Genomic DNA, 23,552 nt, shown 5'->3' with positions numbered 1-23,552 from the left:
AAACTGAAATGTCCTTGTCCTGGAAAAAGACTTGACCCATTACAGCTTTCCTTTTTTTTTTTTTTTTCTGGCTTGGCGTTGTGTCTGCAGCTGTTTCTGGAGCACAGAGAAGCACATGACAGTGCCACCCAGTCCTCCTCGTCATTCACTAACATAAAGGAGCTGGCTCGCCGCTTTTCTCTAACGTTTGGCATGGACCACGTGAAATACAGGGAATCTATAGCTATGATGCACAAGTATGTGGAGTGAAGGTTTTTCCCCTGACATCTACTGTGCTATTTATACATTTAACCACACAACAATAAAGGCAGTATTATTAGTCTACAATTTATTCAAAATAACATGGCTTATGACACTGAATTACATTAAAGGGGTTTTCCCATGAAGGACATTTATGACATATCCACAGGATATGTCATAAATTTCAGATGCTGGTCCCACCTTTGGGACCCGCACCTATTTCTAGAACAGGGCTCACTAAACCCCGTTCTAGCTTTTTGTCTTCACACTGACTCCCGGCCACTTCCTGATTACATGGTCGGGAGTAACAGAAACAGCATAACTTGCTGAGCCGCGCTGTTTCCGTAACTCCCATAGTAGTGAATGGCAGATATAGAAGCAACGCAGCATGCGAGCTACGCTGTTTCCATAACTACTATTCAGTTCTCTGGGAGTAGAGACAGCGTAGCTCAGCGATTTACATGGTCAGGAGTTACAGAAACCGCGTAACTCACTAAGTGGTCAGGAGTCAGCAGGAGCACAAAAAGCTAAAACAGGGTTTAGGGGGCCCCATTCGAGAGATATGTGCTGGTCCCAGAGGTGGGACCAACATCTATCTGCCATTTATGACATATCCTGTGGATATGTCATAAATGTCCTTCATGGGAAAACCCCTTTAAGATTCACACTCTGCAACAAACAGCAGAACACTATAAAAATGTGAAATCTAGATAAGGGGCTGTTCACATCTGTATTATGATATTCCGCTCTGCTCCGTCAGAGAAGTAGAACAAGGGAATACCGGAAGCATGTTGTACCCAGTCTATAAACATGCTGCGCTATTGTTTCTGGTAATTCCTGCTGGATCTGCGACAGAGGCCCCTCATGGGGACGTGAACAGCCCCTAAATGTGTTAATGTATAGCAGTAACCCATGAGCTGCTAATGCTGGATCATAGGCACATATGTATGTAAATGTTGCATGTTTTTCCTAAAACTTGGAGATATGTGAGATAAATCACTAATCCCATGGTTACATGGCGACCGCTTGAAATGGCTGCTTACAGGGAACAATCGTTTGCATTCCACCGCATTGCACTTGATAAAATATATATTTGGGTTATTGACATACACTATATGTTAAAATGAATCTATGTTTAGAAAACACCTTTTACTATAACCGTGATATGAACAGACACATCTGAATCAACTACCTCCTGTACATTCAGAAACATCATTACTATTGTATGTCCGTTATCTGTAAAGATGAGCCTTCAAAATCTAAGGCCCCGTGCACACGACCGTAAAAAACTTCCGTTTTTGCGGACCGCAGTTGCGGTCCGCAGAAATGTCCCCATTCACTTTCATTGAACGCAGACACCTTTCCGTAGCGCTATGGAAGGGTGTCCGTGCCGTGGAAATGTTCAGAAAATTATGGAAAATGTCCGTTCTTTTGCATTTTGCGGGTCGTGCTCCCATACTTTGTATGGGAGCACGGCCCGAAAATGCGGCGGTCAGTCGGCGGCCGGCCGTGATTGCGGGCACGGTCGTGTGCATGGGGCCTAAGTAGTAGACCGATAAATACTAATGACTAGTATGTTGCCACGCTCAAGATCTTCATGTTTGGACTATAATGGAAGTAGGTCCTGGTTACATTTTACACGAGATGCCTCGATAAAAATCACTACGTGTTTTGTGTTGTACTGTTCAGTGCGGTATCATAGCTTTTAAATGTGTTCTAGGCTGCATTTCTAGGCTCCGTTTTTACCATAACGTTTAGATATAAAAACGTTCCATGTACATATGACCTCATTTATTAATAATCTGCTACATTCTATACTGGTGAATCTTAAAGGGGTTATATCATGAAGACCAGCCCTGTCCAAATGCTGAGTCCCAGCCTTTATTATATACCCAGGGCTGCATTCACGGTTCAGAGCTGAAATTTGGCTTGATGGCCCACATTTATTAAAAGTGGCATTGCTTCCACCTATGCTAAAGCTAGGCTAATGTATTGACAAATGTGGCATCAAAATCTACAGAACTTGCATTCCGGAAAGTTTCCCCTTGTACCAGGCTTTGTACAGTAATCTAATGTAGGAAAAACAAACTTCCCACATACTGCATACTCCGTTTATCTCTTAGGAATGGTAATTGACTGAATTGTGAATGTAGCTACGAGCTGTAATACAGGATCAGTATAGTAAAATGAGGCCATGTATTTGCAAAGTCATGTGTTTCATGTAAAAAATGGGGAAGATTTACTACAGTGTCTGCGTCTAGAATGTCGAAAAAGGCAACAAATTTTCGTACAATATAACACATTTAATCTTAGACTAATTTAAGACTAATACGTTTGCGACCTCACTAGACACTTTTAAAAAGTGTCTAGAAAAGATGAAAAATAAACAAACCAAAACTTGGTATAAGGGAAAGTGTCTAGCAAGATGATGCAAATTTATTAAACATCATGCGTCACTGTGATAAATTTGGAGTATCTTCAGAATGTCTGGTCTAAGTTTATGCTGTCTAGATCTTGGGCCACTTTCACACAGCAATATTTTGGTCCGTATTTTGCATCCGTGTTTGGAAGCTTAAACTCGGAGTGGAACATAACAGGGAAAAAGTATAATAAAAAGAGTTGTACCTCTTCTGTGTTTTAGACCCCTCCTGGTTTTGGCTTATAAATACTAATCCAAAATACTGCCGTGTGAAAGAGGCCATAAACCGCTTAGCAAATCTGCCCCAATATGTTTAGTATTAGTGTACAAACCCTTTAAGCACACAGGCCAGCCACTTGTGCTGTGCTAGGATTGTTGTTCCTCTGCCAAATGTATTTATCAGACAATTTGTTTGCTTGTATATACTATTAAGGCAAGGCATTGAATTTGCCTTCAAGGAGCCAGCGACAGAGGACAGTCTTCCTCCACCCAATATGCCGTTTCTCATTCTGATCAGCGAGTTCTCCAGTAAACTCCTCAGAGCTGACAAGAGACTGGTGTAAGTGTTTTTGGATTCACATCAGTTCTGTACAAATGAATGCTTATGTTGTCTATGAAAGCTAAATGACACTGTATGTAAATAATGGTGAATCAAATATTTCCATTGTTTATTTCATGCCTAAAATAAATTAATAAAGAAAAAGGCCCGGAGTAAGAACATTATGAAGCGGTCAAATCATTGAAGGGTCATTACACCAAAAACAGTGTCCATACTAATAACTGTAATAAGGTGCACTAAAAAAATAACATATAGAATCTGATACAGGTAATATATCACATAATTTGAGGGAAAAACCGCAACAAGCTTGTAAAAACAGTTGTGCTTTTTTTTTCCCTGTGAAAGCTGTTCTAAGAACGTTTAATACAATTGCGTTTTTAACTCCTTCCCGCCCACACCACGTAAATTAACTGGCTAATGGCACAGTCCCTGTGCCTGCAGCCATTTAATTTATGTGCCAAGTCACACAGCCTAATCCTGTACTGTGACAGGGAACTGAAATAATCTGTTCCCTGTGTCAAAAAACCTGAACACAGCACTCATATTGAGAACTGAGTTCCCGAATGCAGAAGCCGCTGCTTCTGCCTCTAGGCGGTTGTTAGGGAACCCTGTGACATCAGTAATGACGTCGCAGATATTTATGATATGCCATAAATATCGGAGATTGGAAAAACCCTTTAATACGTTGCTTTATGCCAAACCTAAAATAATTATCCACGGCCACCAATTTTAGTCTATTCTACCACGGCTCTTTCTATTTTTCTGCTTTTACTAACAAATATCTGTACTAGGATGATTCTATGCACGGGAGAATTAGAGGATTAATAAATATGTTAAACATTATTCATTGAACAATCTGCCTTAAAACATAGGAAATTTCCCCTTTTCTGCATTCTAATAGGTAATTATATTTATATAATATATAAATAAAATGACCTCTTAGGCCTTTTTTACACGAGTGTATTTCACGTCCGTGATACGCACGTGAAAATCACACACGTCGCACGGACCTATGTAAGTGAATGGGGCCATTCAGACATTCCGTGTTTTTCACGCAGCATGTGTCCGCTGCGTGAAACTCACTGCATGTCCTATACTTGAGCGTTTTTTTTGCGCATCACGCACCCATTGAAGTCAATGGGCGCGTGAAAATCACGGACATCACACGGACGCACATCTGTGTACTGTGCGTGATTCGCGCAACAGTTGCTCAAAAAATGAAGAGAAAAAGAAAACCACCTCCTTCATTTCATTTTGCATACGTCAAAACCACGTGACATAAGTATGCCATACGCGCAAAAATAACAAAGACACTGATGACACACGGAACTGCAACGTGCGCAAAACTCTGCGTTTTTTACGCGTTCAAAACACACACGTTTGTGTGAATGCAGAATTCCAAAAGATTACATTTTGCTCTGGGCATGAAGGGACAAAAAAAAATCCCCTGTCACGAAAGGGTTAAGATACAAAAACAGTTAAAACCTAGTAAAAGTCAGGTGTTTACTGCAGTATCAAGGGAAACCCTGCTATAATGTGGCTTCCTGTGTCACTGCTAGCCGCATCCTACAGTCTTTACAAGTAGTGTATATATTGATAGTCTTATAGATTGTCAATGGGTGATTAGAAGTATAAGCCTAACTGCAGCCGAAGTGGCTATAGCAGCTGCTATGGACATCAGAGGAATAAGGGCATTTTTTTATTGAGCTCTATTATGTGGAATCACCTTTTTGCAGAAGATCGGATTTATGACACTACTATGCAATCCTTTGCTCAAATAAAATTAGTTCTGCTGATGTCTGATGATGAGGGCGCATCCCTTACATTGCTATGGGTCCTATATATTTTAGTGATGCCCCTGATCAGAAGTGAAGGCAGCATACAAAAGCATTGCACAAATACAGAAAATCGCTTGTATATCTGCCTGCCCATCTAATCTTTTATATTAAAGTGATTTTTAACACTGACAGCTTGTATTTTAATTTAGTAGCTTCTTAATTGTACTAGACATCCTTTAGTCCAATAATCTCTAGTGCATGACTTTACATTAGTTTATTTTTACTTAATTCTGCCTACAATGCAATATAGTTCTTTTCAGACACACTGTTAAAAGAAATTGAAAATCATTTTTCAGTCTGGCGTTCTCTATTTCTGTGAGTCACACGTTACTAAAAGTGCCAGTTCAGGCAAAAAGGCTTATTATAAAATGAGGACGTTTCACAACTGCAAACGTTAAACTTAACAATTTGTCACATATTATTAATGTACTGAAATAGGAACTACAGTAGATATAAATGCTATTTAATAAGATTGCAGGCGGTTTTAATTCTGTTTGGTAAATTTAGTATATTTTTCTAGCGTGTGACTAGATTATGTCGACTCATTGCTTTTCATGATTATATGATGCATTTATTACTCAGAACAGCGTTTTCCAACCAAGGTTAAATAAAACATAAGCGTCTCCTAGTGGTGACCTGTGACGTCTCTGATTTGATGCTCCACAGTTCCCCATTATAGAGGTTGTGAAATGCTGATTATGTATAAAACAAATGATCTGTGTATATCAGATGGAGATATGCGTGTGGCCCTTGGGTTCCCACTTGGTGGCCCCTGACTACCTTCTTCCATCTGTATATTCTGCTGTCTCATGTACATACACTGATGTGTGTCACAAGCTTTTCCTTACTATACACATTATGGCATATCGATAGAATCTGCCATAAATGTTTGTTTGGTGGAAGTGACCATCATCAGTATGAAAACAAGTCTGCTCTGTCTCCCTCCCTTATAGTAGAAGGGAAACATAGAGACAGCTGGCATAAACTATTATGGAGACTGACCACTTATGCTGCTAACAGGAGGTATGGGACATTGAATTTAATGTGCAGCCCTCAGGTAAAATGAAAGGTGGCATCGGAGGCCCCTTTTAATGTGGTCAATTGACCACCATGGTATTAGATGAAAGTATTGAGAGTATTTGAGTGCAGGATATTACCTACCAACCTACTGTAGAGGGCAAATAGTTCAGGGGATCAAGCAAGTACTTCTTCCAACATCCTGCAGGATCTCCGTATAACAGAGTCTTCTCACAGAATAAGAAAGGATGAGATCCCCCATGTGAGGTTGGCACAGCGGGGCACTAAAATATGGAAACGTTTCGCTAAACTTGTTGTTGGTGAGACGTTTCTCCATGTATGGCTGGTATAAAAAATATCACAGAATAGTAATAAAATGAAAAGATACACCATTAAGCTGTAAGTCAACCTTATGTTCCTAGGTAAATTAGTAAATACGTGAAAGGGCTTGGTTAACGTACTATAAACTGTTTTGCCATCATATAATGGATACTTAACTGCATTATCAATGTTTGCTTCCACAGGTATGGCTATCTACAGAGATTTGCCAATGAGCAGATGATGCTTTGTAAAGGAGCAGGTTGGCATCCTCTTGTTGTGTACAGTAATTCTTTATTAGATAATCCTGATGAAGAAAGCTCTTCATGCGGGAGCTACTTTTCTAGAGACCGCGTGATTTCCAGCACACCTCATTATTTAAAGAGGAAATCGATTTATGGTGAGATTCAGCTGCTCATATCATTTAATACAATTCAAAATGTCATTTTATTTATTTTCCTTTGCATATAAAGTACCAACATATCTGGTAGCGCTGTACACCGACTGCATTCACTCACATCAGTCCCTATCTAATTTCTCAATCTCTTATATACACGGACCGTTAATATATCATATGGTATTGAAATGTTAGAGGGACCTGGAGAAAACACGGAGGAACATACAAACTCCAGGCAAAATCAATAGTGCTAACCAGCAAGCCACTGTGCTACACCCATAACATTTCTGGGAATATTTATACCAATGTTAGTGACAATGCTCATTATTCCCCAGCCCTAGGAATCATCACCCATGATTTCCATATTGGGAATGCAGCTTGAGAATGTCAGTGTTCATTTGTTCTTCCTAAACCAAAGGCTAGGAATGCTGTGTATGAGTACTACTAATCCCAGTGGTGATGTGATATCCCTAGACTGTATGGGCTGTGTATACTTCTAGCTCTGTATTCTGAATTACAGAACATGGTCCAGGAAGAGGTCCGATGAATAAGAATGCATTTGATGATCAGAATTCCCATTATCCTACTAAAAGCAAGAAACAAAATGCGCATCACCTGCATCCTTCAGAAGGCACTGTATCATTGACCAGGTTAGCAAGTGTTACTTAGAAGATATAGAAATTTAACTGAAAACGTCATGAGTCCCGTCTGTCTGCAAAATAACAGACAAATCTGACATAATCTTTCACGCAAACCGGCCATAGAAGAATCTTGGTTTCAATTTCCTTCAGTCTTCCAGACATTATCACCAATACTGAAGCATTTGTTGTTAAAGTGGATCTGTCAGATACTTACGCTGCCCTGTCTGAAGGCAGCATAAAAAAGTGACAGACGCTGATTCTTAGGGTGCGGTCATTTATTAGTTAATGTTCCATAGTTTCTCAGCTTGATTCCAATTATAGTTACATATTCATGTAATGAAACGTTTGTCCCTATTACTGTGCATAGGGAGAAAGGTGTCAATCAGCGGCTGGGGCAGTGAACATATAAATATACTTGGACTCATACTTGTGTCGGTAGCTATGTGGGCAAGTATAACTTCTAAATATTTAGAAACTACAGCACATTAATAAGTGACATCAAGGTGTCTGTCACGTCTATATGCTGCTCTCAGACAGTATATGAGCTGTATTTTTTTTTTTTATTGCCTTCTTTGGGTACATACTGTATGACTTTTTGATCACTTTTTATTCTTTTTAGGGAGCCTAGGAGACTATACAGCACTTCAGGCGGGTTTTTTGTAACACATTTTTACTAATTTAATAATGTTATATTGTAATATACACTACCGTTCAAAAGTTTAGGGTCACTTAGAAATTTCCTTATTTTTGAAAGAAAAGCACAGTTTTTTTCAATGAAGATAACATTAAATTAATCAGAAATACACTCTATACATTGTTAATGTGCTAAATGACTATTCTAGCTGCAAACGTCTGGTTTTTAATGCAATATGTACATAGGTGTATAGAGGTCCATTTCCAGCAACCATCACTCCAGTGTTCTAATGCTACATTGTGTTTGCTAACTGTGTTAGAAGGCTAATGGATGATTAGAAAACAGTTGGAAACCCTTGTGCAATTATGTTAGCACCACTGTAAACTGTTTTGCTGTTTAGAGGAGCTAAAAAACTGACCTTCCTTTGAGCTAGTTGAGAATCTGGAGCATTACATTTGTGGGTTCGATTAAACTCTCCAAATGGCTAGAAAAAGAGAGCTTTCATGTGTAACTCGACAGTCTATTCTTGTTCTTAGAAATGAAGGCTATTCCATGCGAGAAATTGCCAAGAAACTGAAGGTTTCCTACAACGGTGTGTACTACTCCCTTCAGAGGACAGTACAAACAGGCTCTAACCAGAGTAGAAAGAGAAGTGGGAGGCCCCGCTGCACAACTGAGCAACAAGACAAGTACATTAGAGTCTCTAGTTTGAGAAATAGATGCCTCACAGGTCCTCAACCTGCAGCTTCATTAAATAGTACCCGCAAAACGCCAGTGTCAACGTCTACAGTGAAGAGGCGACTCGGGGATGCTGGCCTTCAGGGCAGAGTGGCAAAGAAAAAGCCATATCTGAGACTGGCTAATAAAAGGAAAAGATTAATATGGGCAAAAGCACACAGACATTGGACAGAGGAAGATTGGAAAAAAGTGTTATGGACAGACGAATCGAAGTTTGAGGTGTTTGGATCACACAGAAGAACATTTGTGAGACGCAGAACAACTGAAAAGATGCTGGAAGCGTGCCTGACGCCATCTGTCAAGCATGGTGGAGGTAATGTGATGGTCTGGGTTTGCGTTGGTGCTGGTAAAGTGGGAGATTTGTACAAGGTAAAAGGGATTTTGAATAAGGAAGGCTATCACTCCATTTTGCAATGCCATGCCATACCCTGTGGACAGCGCTTGATTGGAGCCAATTTCATCCTACAACAGGACAATGACCCAAAGCACACCTCCAAATTATGCAAGAACTATTTAGGGAAGAAGCAGGAAGCTGGTATTCTATCTGTAATTGAGTGGCCAGTGCAGTCACCAGATCTCAACCCCATAGAGCTGTTGTGGGAGCAGCTTGACCGTATGGTACGCAAGAAGTGCCCATCAAGCCAATCCAACTTGTGGGAGGGGCTCCTGGAAGCATGGGGTGAAATTTCTCCCGATTACCTCAGCAAATTAACAGCTAGAATGCCAAAGGTCTGCAATGCTGTAATTGCTGCAAATGGAGCATTCTTTGACAAAAGCAAAGTTTGAAGGAGAAAATTATTATTTCAAATAAAAATCATTATTTCTAACCTTGTCAATGTCTTGACTATATTTTCTAGTCATTTTGCAACTCATTTGATAAATATAAGTGTGAGTTTTCATGGAAAACACAAAATTGTCTGGGTGACCCCAAACTTTTGAACGGTAGTGTATATATTTTGTTTTTACTTTTTAATATTTGTTGTACATTTTTTTAAGTTCCCTAAGGGACTTGAACAAGCAATCATTTGATCGCTGATACGATAAACAGCAATATCTATGTATTGCAGTGTATTGTAAATTTTACCGGCTCCTATTAAGCCCTGCCTCTGACTTAATAGGAGCAGAAATATGGCAGGCCTATTGTGTTTTTCACCGACTCCTATTAAGCTGTGCACTCTGGAGCAGAAGGATGGCAGACCTGGGGGCCTACATTAGGCCCTCAGGCTGCCATGACAACAATCGGCACCTCACGATCGTGCCGTTTGGGGAGGGGGTGTGAGGCACTGTAAGAGAAAGGTCACTCCATCTTTCTACTGGCATAGATCCTATTGCTGTTATTGACTGTGGCATCTAAGTGTTTAAACAGCTGAAATTGGCGTTATGTCTGATCCTGCCCGTTGCTTTGAGGTATTGTCTGTACGCTACAGCCGACGCCCGTTGAGTATCGAGTGGACTTAGCCCGTGAGCCCAATCCAAACTGCGCCGTGGTGGTTGCCATGTACATGCAGGTGACATGTCGCCAAGGGGTTAAGGGTACTTCCACACCCAGTGTAAACACTGCAGAATTTCCAACTTAATTTTCGGTGCGGAAATTGTGCAGCATATTACAGTAGCAGCCAATTGGATGAGATTTGAAATCCCATCCACAAGCTGCGGAAAAAACACCTAAAAAACTTGTAGAAATTGACCTGTGGTGCGGATTCTCAATCTTCAGCATGTCCATTTCTCTTATGAAAATGCTGCGTAACTTCCGCATGGAAAATTCAGATGGAAACGATCTACTAACTGAACTGCTCTCACAGAAACAATGCAGAGAGAGGGAGAGACAGCTGGGGAACAGGGGGAGAGCAGGTGACAGATTTGACAGCTGTGATACTTGGAGACAGCTGTTTTACCCCTATGAAGAAAGTAAGGACTGGAAGCAGCTGATCCTAGCAGAGATACGCACAACTGCTCCCCCTGTTGTGCCTTTTCTTCTTTAACCCCTTAATGACCAGGCCTGAAAAGACCTAAATGACCATCTTCCTTTTTCTGTTTTTGCCTTTCATGGCGTGAATATAGGAAAAAGCGATTCTCTGCATTGATTTTCTTGTTTATTTTTTATCCCGTTCACGCTAAATAACCCGTTAGATTAATTCTTCAGGTTATTACAGTGGGTATAGATACCTAATATGTGTAGGTTTTTTTGTTTTTATTTAGTGTAGGGGCAATAAAATATATTTTATGCAAAATAATGACTTTTTTAATTTATTTATTTTTAATCCCATTAAGGGATAACTTTATTTATAACTTTATTTTTTACTTATAATGTATTAGCATACTCCTGTATGCTAATACATTACACTGTGTCACTATGACACAGGCTGCTGTTAGGGCAGCACATAGTGTGCCCGAACAGCAGGCAAACGGAACAGACAGCCCTGGGGTCCTTTGTATGTCCCCAGGGCTGACTGCAGAGGGATTCCCTGGTGTTTGATCGTATCACTGGAATCCCGGTGATGCGATCAAAGAGGGGAATTCCCTTTGGTCATGCCGAGGCCACGGACTACGGCAATCAAAGGGTTAAACAGCGGGGGTCCGAATGTTTTCTGACCCCAGCTGTGTTCAGGAGGCTTCTCTAGGATCAGGAGCTGTTACTTACAGCTCCTAATTAGAGGATGAGCGCTCGCACGAGAGCTCATTAGCCTCATCTACAGCGACGCCAAAAGACATTGTCGTAGGCTGGGAACCTGCACCGCCTTCCGTCAAAAGACAGTGGGCAGTCGGGAAGGAGTTAAATTAGATTATAATGGACATAAGATTTGTTATGACAAATTTATGACCACGTGTCCCATTTGATAAATCTGTTACAACATACACTACAGCCATTAACTTTCACACTGGATAAATTACTACTTTTTCAACTCCAGAGTCTGTGTGGAGTAGAGATGCGACTTTCCTTCCAATTTCGTGACTTTTTGAAAAGGTTGCATTTTATAAATGTGTTTTATTCCTTGGAAAGCAGCAAGCCACACCCCCGCTTTTCACTACACGTTTACAAACTGATGTGCATGGTGCAAATGGTTAATGTCACACAGCAGATAGGACTCTAGAGTATAATGAGCAAAAAATGGCAGCATCAGCATTGGTCATTTACTTCAGTGAAATAAGTCATGTTTTTTTTTACACTGGTGGTGTGCTAGGGGACTACACAACAATCAAGTGGTCACACACTGTCAACGATATGTTTATGCCAGTGACTTATAAGTAATAGACAAGTGTCCATATTTGAGCTGTTTTAACCCCTAGGCGCACCACGACGCCACTGTACGTCCAAGTAGTCAGTGTCTTATCGCACAGGGACGTACAGTTACTGCGCGGTTCCCGGTGCACACAGTCGGCGACAGTGTGCATCGGGAACCGGGAGGCCAGCTGTCCCCGACAGCTGACACTCCACTGTTGCCGATCAGCGGCTCATTTTCGCTGGTTTCGGCAATTAACCCCTTAAATGCGGTGATCGATTGCAATCGCCGCATTTTAGGGGTTTCTAGCACATCGGCAGACCTCACAATGAAATCGTGAGGTTTGCAAAAAGCCAGCATGGCGGCCGAAGGCCAAGTAATGGCCGCCGTGTCTGCCATGTATGGAAGCCTATCAGGACCAGCCTCCTGATAGACTTTCTGTCAGAGTGACAGGACGTCACTGTTGTTCGTGATACACACTGTCGTTGACAGTGTGCATCGGGAACGGGGAGGTCAGCTGTCCCCGACAGCTGACACTCCACTGTTGCCAATCAGCGGCTCATCGCCGCTAATTTTGGCAATTAACCTGTTAAATGCGGCGCTCGATTGCGATCTCCGCATTTAGGGGGTTTGCAGCACATCGGAGAGATCAGAGCTGCAGGTAAAATAAGAAAGTGTAAAAATTTAAAAAAAAAAATTAAAACAATTTTATAAAAATGTTTTACAAAAGTGTAAAAATAAAAGATTTTTTTTTCCTATAAAAAGTCTCTTATTATAGGGAAAAAAATGAAACCGTTAAAAAACAGTACACATATTTGGTATCACCGCGTTCGTAACGACCCAATCTATAAAAATATAATGTTCGTTTTCCCGCATGGCGGACGCCGCAAAAAAACCAAACTAACAACTATGCCAGAATCACTACTTTTTGGTCACCACCCCTCCCAAAATATAGAATAAAAAGTGATCAAAAAGTCGCATGTACCCCAAAATAGTACCAATAAAAACTACAACCTGTCCCGCAAAAAACAAGCCCTTACACCGCTTTTTGGACTGAAAAATAAAAAAGTTACGGCTCTCAGAATATGGTGACACAGAAAAGAAATAATTTTATAAACAAGTGATTTTATTGTGCAATCGCTGCAAAACATAAAAAAAGATATATTGCCATAATCGTACCGACCCGCAGAATAAAGTAAATCTGTAATTTTTAGCGCATAATGAACGCCCTAAGAAATAAAGCATTTAAACTGCCAAAATCACTGTTTTTTTTCACCAAAGCTCTAAATAAAATGTAATAAAAAGTGATCAAAACGTTGTATGTACCACAAATGTTGTATGTACCAATAAAAACTACAGCTCGTCCTGCCAAAAATAAGCCCTCACACCGCTGAATTCATGGAAAAATAAAATAGTTATGGCTCTCAGAATGTGTTGATGCAAAACAATTGTTTTTTTTAACAAATAGTTTTTTCTTTGTAGAAGTAGTAAAATATAAAAAAATATATACATTTGGTATCACCGTAATCGTATTGACCCGCAGAATAAAGTTTAAGTTGTCGTTTATACCACACGGTGAAAGCCATAAAAACGAAACCCAAAAAGCAATGGAGGAATTGCAGTTTTTTCCAATTTCACCCCACAAAGAATTTTATTTTTGGTTTCCCAGTACATTATATGGTACTTTAAATGGTGTCACTAGAAACTACAACTCTTCCCGCAAAAAATAAGCCCTCACACCGCTCTATTGATGGAAAAATAAAAAAGTTATGGCTCTTGGATGGCGGGGAGTGAAAAACTAAAATGTAAAAGCAAAAAAGGATCAGTCCTGCAAAGGTTAATTAATTTCTATTAATTAATACCTGTGGGGTCAAAATGCTAACTATAACCCCCAGATAAATTCCTTGAGGGGTGTAGTTTCCAAAATGGGGTCACTTTTGGGGAGTTTCCACTATTTTGGCACCACAAGACCTCTTCAAACCTGACATGGTGCCTAAAATATAATCTAAAAAAAAGCAGACCCCAAAATCCTGTACGTGCTCCTTTGCTTCGGAGGCCGGTGTTTCAGTCCATTACCGCACTAGAGCCACATGTGGGATATTCCTAAAAACTGCAGAATCTGGGCAATAAATATTGAGTTGCGTTTGTCTGGTAAAACCTTCTGTGTTGCAGAATTTTTTTTATTACAAATGAATTTCGGCAAAAATTAAATTAAATTTGTAAATTTCCCCTCTACTTTGCTTTATTTCCTGTGAAACGCCTAAAGGGTTAAGAAACTTTCTGAATTCTGTTTTGAATACTTTGAGGGGTGCAGTTTTTAAAATGGGGTGATTTATTGGGGGATTCTAATATATAAGGCCCTCAAAACCACTTCACAACTAAACTGGTCCCTGTAAAAATGTCCTTTTGAAATTTTCTTGAAAATGTGAGAAATTGCTGCTAAAGTTCTAAGCCTTGTAACGTCCTAGAAAAATAAAAGGACGTTCAAAAAACGATGCAAACTAAAAAGTAGACATATGGGAAATGGTAACTAGTGACTATTTTGTGTGGTATTACGATCTGTTTTACAAGCAGATCCGTTTAAATTTAGAAAAATGCAAATTTTGGGAAATTTTCTCAAAATTTTGTTGTTTTTCACTAATAAATATTACATTTATTGACCAAATTTTAAAACTTTCATAAAGTACAATATGTCACGAGAAAAGAATCTCAGAATCGCTTGGATAGGTAAAAGCATTCCCAAGTTATTACCACATAAAGTGACACGTCACTAAAGGGGTTAACAAACTGTGAAATATTTTAACATTAAAATATTTCTTTACATTAAATATATATATTTTAAACATTATAGAATGCCTTTGCTATTAGTTAGGGCTAATTCAGACGAGCGTGATTCTTGTCCGTGTACTGTGCATTTATTTCAATGGGGCTTTTCACACATGTTTGAGTTTTCACGCAACGAGTGGCCGTTGCGTGAAAATCGCTGCATGTCCTATATTGGTGCGTTTTCAATCACCTAGTCGCCCATTGAAGTCAATGGGTGTGTGAAAACCACGCACAGCCTTGTGCTGTCCGTGTTTCACAAGTGTTTTTTCAATTATATTAATTTATTTTTTTTAAAAAGATGCTTGCAAGTGCGTGAAAAAACATGCAACACTCAAAGCACACTGATGCAAAGACGTTTTTTACGTGCATAAATCTATCGCGCTCGTGTGAATGTAACCTTAGTGAAACATTCCTACAAATAAGACAGACTCCTGCTTTTGTTATGACATCCTCACTATTTGGTGTCATACTCCAACTTCAGAACAAACTAGTTAAGAAATGCCCCTATCGTGACATGACCTCCTCTCACTGGCATTCTGTGAGCTAGTTTACAATTTACCAAGATAAGTCGAGAGCATCAAGCACATTGCGTACATGAAGCAGGGGACAGTACACTGTGCATGCGCAGTGAAGGAAGGTGTACTCTGCTCAGCTTCATGTGCACACTGTGCATGCACCCGATGCCGCCGGACTCCTCTCGATAAGTTGTTATTTACTTAACTAACTATTATATATGTGGGGTTAGTGACTGCACTTCTCCCATTCTACCCTGGGTGATTTTAATTAATTTAATGCTGGTTCCTACCATCCCCAAGCATATATAGGCTTTGTCCCAGTTTTGGGTATATGAGCAGTGTAGAGAGCACCTTCTAGAGGTCGCCTTGTAGTGGCAGGTGGGCTCACACAATTTGATCAAAATATGCGCTAAGAACCTCACTATTGTAAGAGGATACAGCAGCAATGCATATTTATTTATTTATAGTGTTTAGGTGGCATTAGTGTTTACAAAGTGTTAGGCTTCCTTGTACCTGTATACACATTTTGTTTCATTTTGTTGGAATGTGCTGATCAAACTTTGTTGTCTCTTATGTATTATATATATATTATATGTGTGTTATAGAGATAGAACAGGAGACTCTTGCTCTCCTATGTGTGCAGTGTATAGAAGACACACGATAAGGCTTTATTCAGACGAACGGGAAAAACGTCCGTGCAACGTGCGTTGCACAGACCTATATGTGTCTATGGGGCCGTGCTGACATGTCCGTGATTTTTCCTCAGAGTGAGTCCGCTGAAAAAAAGTCACGACATGTCCGTTCTTTCGGCGTTTTTCGCGCATCACGCACCCATTGAAGTCAATGGGTGCGTGAAAACCACTGCGTGATTCGCGCAAGAGCTGTCAAACTCTGAATGTAAACAGAAAAGCACCACGTGCTTTTCTGTTTACAAACATCCAAACGGAGTGTCTTTGAGATGAGCGAACCCGGACAACCGAACTGAACTTCACCGGGTTCGGCCGAACTCGTTTTGACCGAACCCGGCAAAAAAATTTCCGGTACGCGACGTCAGGAGATAGTCACTGTCCAGGGTGCTGAAAGAGTTAAACTGTTTCAGCACCCTGGACAGTGACTTCCGATCACAATATACATGAACGTGTAAAAAAAAAAAAGAAGTTCTGACTTACCGATAACTCCCTGCTTCTTCCTCCAGTCTGACCTCCCGGGATGACAATTCAGTCCAAGTGACAGCTCCAGCCAATCACAGGCTGCAGCGGTCACATCGACTGCCGCGTCATCCAGGGAGGTGGGGCCAGATGTCAAGAGAGGCGCGTCACCAAGGACGCGTTACCAAGGCAACGGCCAGGAGGGAAGTTCTCGGTAAGTACGAACTTCTTTTTTTTTTTTTTTTAACAGGTTGCTCGATATTGTGATCGGAATTCATTGTCGAGGGTGCTGAAAGAGTTACTGCCGATCAGTTAACTTTTTAAGTACCCTGGACAGTGACTAGTTACTGCCGTCGACTAGCCTCATCTCTATGATGGCGGCTGCGCGAAAATTACGCAGCCGCGCATCATACACTGATGACACACGGAGCTGTCAAGTGGTTTTTGCACGCGCAAAAACGCCACGCTCGTGTGAATCCAGCCTAACAGTTAGGGTATGTTTACACGCAGTGGTTTCAGACGTAATTTGGGCCGTTTACGCATCGGATTACGCCTGAAAAAACGGCACCATTATGCCTCCAAACATCTGCCCATTGCTTGCAATGGGATTTACGGTGTTCTGTTCCCACGAGGCTTCATTTTACGCGTCGTTGTCAAAATACGGTGCGTACAATGACGCCGCGTTAAAAGAAGTGCAGGTAATTTCTTGGGACGTTTTTGGAGGCGTTTTTCATTGACTTCATTGAAAAACAGCTCCAATAACGGCCATAAAATACGCCGCGAAAAACGCGTGTTGTTACAAAAATGTCTGAAAATCAGGAGCTGTTTTCGCTTGAAATATACCCTGACTCTCTGCCCACTAGCTCAGAGACCACTGAGAATTAGTGATCGAGTCCGCAGTGGGAAAAACTGCTAAAAATGCCGTATACAAGTCATATAATGGTCAGAAATAGTGTTATTCCTTGTGTACACACATTTGACAGCTTGTTCTGAAAAGTTTAGTGCTCTTTAAGTCATACCGAGAACAGTGCAAGGATAAGTAGAAGAATGTCTTGTTTTACAGGTAAAAAAAAAAGTAAGGGCAGACTTCGAAGTACAATTACAATACTCCTTCCTCTTTTTCTAGTGGTCTATTATCCAACAAAATAAAATCTCAAAACACGGCTGTGGATGAAAACAATGAAGATGTTGATGTCGATTAAATAGACACAGAGCAGGTAAGGAGGAAAGACCAATGCTATCAATTAACTGTTATGAACTTTACTTCTTAAGGCTTTCTTCACACAATCTTTTTGTGTGGCATTTTTTGGTCAAAGAAGTGCCCCCAAAAAAAAAAACGTTGCTTTTTTTGGGAAAATAGTACGTGTGTTTTTTTATGGCAATTTTGGTGGTGTTTTTTTCAAAATAGTGTGTTTTACTACCTGTTTTTTATTTTAGGTGGTTTTTTTTACATCACTAATCATGTGATCCAAAGATTCATCTTTGCAACACGTTTTTTTTTCTTACAAAACGCCACCAAAAACACCATAAATAAACACAACACGAATTGATACAAGGCTGGCTTAGCCATTATTTTGCTTTATTTAGTGGTGTTTTTGTCCCATAGATATCCATAGGTTTTTTTTTTCTCTAGGGATATCTATGGGACAAAAACACCACTAAATAAAGCAAAATAATGGCTAAGGCCAGCCTTGCAGCAATTTTGAAAAATGCCACTGACCCAAAAAACTCCATGCAAAAAAGAAAAAACGGCACCTAAAAAAAACAATGTCTGCAGCACGTTCTATATTTCCCCATTGACATTCAGCTAATATCTGGCCACAGCGTTTTTTTGAAGCAAAATAAATAGTGGCATTTTTCCTTAAAATGCTGCGTGTGAAGCCAACCTAAATGTGGTTTATTTACCAAATTAAATTTCTATTCTGCATGCATTGTCATATCAATCTAATTTATTGGATCTCTACTCCAGGTTACCAAGATGGAAGTACAGTAAAACTGTAAAAATACACACTCCTACCTAGCAATGGATGAGTCCTCACTTCGGCGGTCACTTCAAACCTTGTATAGCAAATTCCGACTGGATACATTTGCCTTGGAGTATCTGCATAAGATTCTAGGACTGAGAGTATACTGAAGTACCTACAAAAAATGGTATTCCTGGAACTATTCAATTTCAGTATAGACTCTGAGGCAGTCTGGATTGGTCCATGGATTTATACTGTTTGCACAAACAATTCTGGCGACCGACATGAGAAAATGTTCATGCTGCAACTACGTAGTATGTGGTAATTCTCCTATTTGCATTAAAGAAAAATTGTAGTTTTGGGAGATTTCGCTTAGGCTGGGGACTTTGGTTGTATGACTGAATGCTTTTCTATAGAAGCTTCAGACACACAATTTGTCTCACAGCTGAGTCAAGTTGCACAAAGTTGCAACTTTGGTGTGATCAGAAGCTTCAGCAACATTGTCACACGATCACATCTGATTCGTTGCAGTGGTCGACATTTTTTAGTTTTATGTCATGGGACTTACCAATACAATAACATTTGAGACTGGGTAGTGGGGGAGTCTGATGTGATAAATAGTCTCATAGCAATAATTAGGATCCATCGTGATCGGTTTGAGTCTGAGTTTAGTTTTTGTGCTTTGTACAGGAACTACCCGCTCATCCATTAAGTTCATGTGTACGTCGTAATAGCACAGCAGGCCGGTGTAGTAACTTTCTAATATATTACTTAAAGGGGTTGAGTTTTCAAAATGAATGGCCAACAGGCTGCTCAAAGGGGCCCTGATGCTCATACGAGCACCGCAGCCTCTTTTTGCTGTTTTACAGCGTTTCCTTCTCGTTTGCACGAAGTTACATTTGTATCGGCTATGCAAGGTATTGCACCACTTTCCCAATGAACAGTACAAACGAGAGGAAAACCATGTAAACGACGAAGAGGCTGTGTCACTCATACGAGCCTCGCAGGCCCTTCAGACAGCTGAGCGGCAGGGGTGCCGAGAGTCAGACCCCTGCTGATCTATCATTGATGGCCTATCCTAAGGATAGTCATTCTACCCTTATTAACCCTTATCTTAAATAACTCAACTTCATTTTTTTTTCCCTCAGTTAGGCCTCATGCACACGACCGTATTTTTTCCCACCCGTAAATACTGGCGTAAATACGGGTCCGGTGTCACATGTATTCGACCCGTTTTGCACCAGTATTTACGAGCCCGTGCCTGTAAATATGGGTCCGGTGTCACCCGTATTCCACCCGTATTTACGGGCACGTTTTCACGTTTAGTTGAACTTATGAAAGTAAAAATGTAATATCTAATGAAATGATTTCTCAACATGTTGGCACATCATTGCTGCAGATATTGTATACCTTGACTGAAAATGCTGATTTGTATTTGATATACACAGAATGGCCACTTTATTATAGACACCTGCCCTTTCACGATTGGAGTGTCCCTGTATGAAAATTAGACATGTGACCCCTGGAGTGCAGTATACAATCAAGTTTTCTGTGGGTCAGTTTCAATCTGAATCCACGTTCGAATGGAAAAATCTAGTAATTTTCTAGGAATGGTCATTGGTGCTAGATCTTGTAGGATATTCTTGTGCAATGGTATTGAGAGTAGACAGAGAATGGCGTGATTTGAAGAAAAATATCCAGCGAAAGGGGATCCTGTGGTGGTTAACAACACGTAGAGGAAAGCGGTCAGAGGAAGGTAACAATCGTTCTCAAGAACAGGTGGTGAACAGTCAAGCAAATCGCAGCCGTATAAAACGCTGGTGCTCCAATTAACGTATCTGAATGCACAATTTTTTGTTTAGCACGGACGGACTTTAACATCAGACAACCAGTTTGAGTGGCATTAAATCTAAGGAAAACAGCAAGGCAAGCCAAGGAAACACGAATGTCAGACTGCACTTCTAACATGAATAAAATCACTTTATTACAGAAAAAACAGACAGAATTTCAAAACATTTAAGCGCGCGCAAACATAGGCCGGACCAAAGTCCTAGCCTCCGAACAAGCCAAAGGACAAATCACTGATGAAAAAAAGATAATCATAAGTCATGAACAATAGGAAAAAGATATTCTGATATATTTCCTGATATGGATGTCCCAAAAAATACTAAGGGTTTTGCCGCTATATCTACAAGCATGTAAATTCGGAACAGATACCCGTATAAAATGAAAAATATAAAAGATATATATTGACGTGCAATCGTACAAAAATTATCAAAAAAAGGGGCGATTTATGGCTCCATGAGGATCAGAGGACGTCACACATATCGCCGTGCTTCCAGTCCTCTGAGCCTAATGGAGCCGTAGCCATGAACCACCCGTTTCGTTGATAGTTTTTATACATTTGAACGTCAATACATATCTTTTATATTTTTCATGTTATAGGGGTATCTTTATTGTTCCGAGTTTACATGCTTGTAGATATAGGGGCAAAACCCTTAGAATTTGTCCCAAAAAATACCAATATATTTCCGGATATTTTTTTTCCCTGTTGACCTACATATGATTCATGACTAAGGCCCTATTCACACAACAGGGTTTTCCGGCCCTGTGATGGCCGTTCAAAAAACGGCCGCAGTAAGGAACAATAGACCCCAAATGGGGCTATTCATGCGACCGATTTTTTGACGGCCCGGAAAACCGGGCTATCAAGAAATGGGACAAGCCCTATTTTCGGACCTTCTCCTGGCCCCCACAGAAGTCTATGGGGCTGGGTTAATACACGGCCATCACTTGAATGTGCTCCAAGTGACGGCCGTGTATTCCGTCGCTCGCTCTCTCTCCTCCTCACAGTGCGAAGTGCATGTGAGGAGGAGGAGGGTCTTTTCTTGCTCCCTGGAGGAGCGGAATCCCCAATCCCCGGCCACAGCTTCGGCAATGCTGGGGCCTGGGATTCCTCTCTAGGAGAAGTCCCTGACCATATTTGGACACGGTGACGTCAGGGAATTCTGAAGCGGAATCCCCAGCGCTGTGGCCGGTGATTCCGATCCAGAAGTCCCTCACTTCACTGTCCATATATGGACTGTGAAGTAAGGGACTTCTCCTAGAGCTGTCCCCTACAGGAAAGTAGGGGGGGTGCCATCTATGGGGGTGAGGGGGTGACTATGTACAAGGGTTCTGCTGTGTGGCATTACCAATAGAAGGTAGTGTGTGGCGCTACCTACAGGGGAGCTTTGGCAGTATCTACAGAGGGCAGTGTGTGGCAAAAAATGTACAAATGAAATTCATCCGATTTTAAAACGGGCAGGGAAAAAAACGGGTCAAAATCGGCCGTTAAAAACGGACACACGGTCCGGAACGGATGCAAGACGGCCGGGAAAAACTGACCAAAACGGCCATTTTTATCGGCCGACACTCGGACCCTGTTGTGTGAATAGAGCCTAAGATTATCTTTTTTTCATGAGTGATTTGTCCTTTGGCCTGGTCAAGGGCCAGGACTGTGGTCCGGCACGTTTGTGCGCTCTTTTTGTAATGTAATAAAGTGATTTCATTCATACTAGAGGTGCAGTCTAACATACGTTTCCTATTCTTGTACATGTTGACTAGCACTCTTGCACTTATTCATGGTGATCACTAATTCGGGCTGCAGAGAAAATAGTGAACAATTCCTCCTAATGTCAACAGTTCAGGCTGGTGGAGGTGGAGTAAAGGTGTGAGGAATGTTTTTGTGGCACACCCCCAGTCCTCTGATATCTGTAGATAGATGTTTGACCAGTAGGACTTATCAGTATTGTGGCCCACCAACTTTATCTCTTCATGGCAGCTGTTTACCCTTAAAGGGGCTCTGTCACTAGTTTAGTAATGCCCAATCTCCTAGCTAATCTAATAGACGCTGTCCCACTGATAATGTCAGTGAAAATTTTGTTCCAAAATGTTTATTTTAAAAGTTAGGAACTTTTTTTTCTAAATATGTAAATGAGCCTATACTTGACAAATGGGCGTCAACAGCAGCAATTCTCCTGAGGTGGAGCTACCTCACAGCCTCTGACACTGTCCTATCAGCATGAAGCTGCTTCACAAAGTATGAGAGAATGAGGCTGGAGGGAAGAGTCACTTCAAATAGCCATAGCTAGGGTTTTGGACCACCTAGAACAGCGGTTCTGGTGGCATATGAAAGATGAGATTCTAATCTCAACCGGAGATACCAGTTGGAAATGGAAGCTGTATACTATATGAAAACTCTGTATTCCTGGGCACAGGAGGGGGAGAAGCTGTATGACGATAGGACCGTGTCATGCAGAAAATATTACACCGGCCACAGTGAAAAGAAAGATGCGCCTCCTATTTGGCTATTAGAGCCACATTAGCATATTTAGAAAAATGCTCATAGCTTTGCAAATAATAAACATTTTTGAAAAAATAATGACACTGTAGTTATCAGCATCATAGCGCCTATTAGATTAGTTAGGGAATTAATAAACTAGTAACAGATCCTCTTGAAGGCAAGGTGACACTTTAGCGGCAACTGTGAGAAGATTTCCTGCACACACAGGCCAATATTTCTGCAGAACAATTTCAACACCTAGTGGAATCTGCCATGATAAATCACTGTGGTTCTGAAGGCCAAAGGAGGTCCAACACTAGAATTGGCAATCAGTGTATATGTGACGCAGTATTTTCTGTTTTCCATGTGTCTATACTCCTTTCTCCTTTCTGAAGGTAAATGAAAAAAAATACATTAAAGCCTTAGGCCGGCGATAATAAATGGGGGCTGCATTGTGAGGACAGATTCTATATTGTAGACACTTCTTCCTGACATCCAGTATTCCAGCTCTAAATTCTTCCAACCACATCATGAACAGAAATATACTCCTAAATAATGAAACCACTTGAAATATGTGCAGCACTTAGTTTTTTTTATTTATACTGTATATATAAATATGTATATTTCTGATATCTGCAACTATATTTCTACATTTTAATCCATATGGGTTGTATTTTGTACTGGAACGCTTATCTGAATATTAATAATAATATTTTTTTATTAAAGCATGTATTCATTCCACACAACTCCTGT

General features: G+C 40.6%; 1 protein-coding gene across 3 annotated transcripts in view; it reads left to right on the top strand.

Moving 5' to 3' along the window:
• LOC142742612 (cohesin subunit SA-2-like) overlaps window positions 1–20,512 on the top strand; it is a 109,744-nt gene extending 89,232 nt beyond the window's left edge. For all 3 annotated transcript variants that reach the window (XM_075852559.1, XM_075852558.1, XM_075852560.1), the window contains 6 exons: window positions 91–236; window positions 3,093–3,218; window positions 6,598–6,791; window positions 7,309–7,438; window positions 17,638–17,728; window positions 18,481–20,512. In XM_075852559.1, coding sequence (XP_075708674.1) covers window positions 91–236; window positions 3,093–3,218; window positions 6,598–6,791; window positions 7,309–7,438; window positions 17,638–17,713 — 672 coding nt within the window. In that variant the 3' untranslated portion in view covers window positions 17,714–17,728; window positions 18,481–20,512. The remainder of the gene's footprint in view (window positions 1–90; window positions 237–3,092; window positions 3,219–6,597; window positions 6,792–7,308; window positions 7,439–17,637; window positions 17,729–18,480) is intronic.
• The last annotated feature ends 3,040 nt before the right edge of the window (window positions 20,513–23,552 follow it).

Source organism: Rhinoderma darwinii, chromosome 2 (assembly GCF_050947455.1).
Source record: "Rhinoderma darwinii isolate aRhiDar2 chromosome 2, aRhiDar2.hap1, whole genome shotgun sequence".
In the NCBI taxonomy this organism is placed as follows: Eukaryota; Metazoa; Chordata; class Amphibia; order Anura; family Rhinodermatidae; genus Rhinoderma; species Rhinoderma darwinii.
The sequence above is the reverse complement of the archived record's forward strand: the minus strand, read 5'-3'. Positions and strand labels throughout refer to the sequence as shown.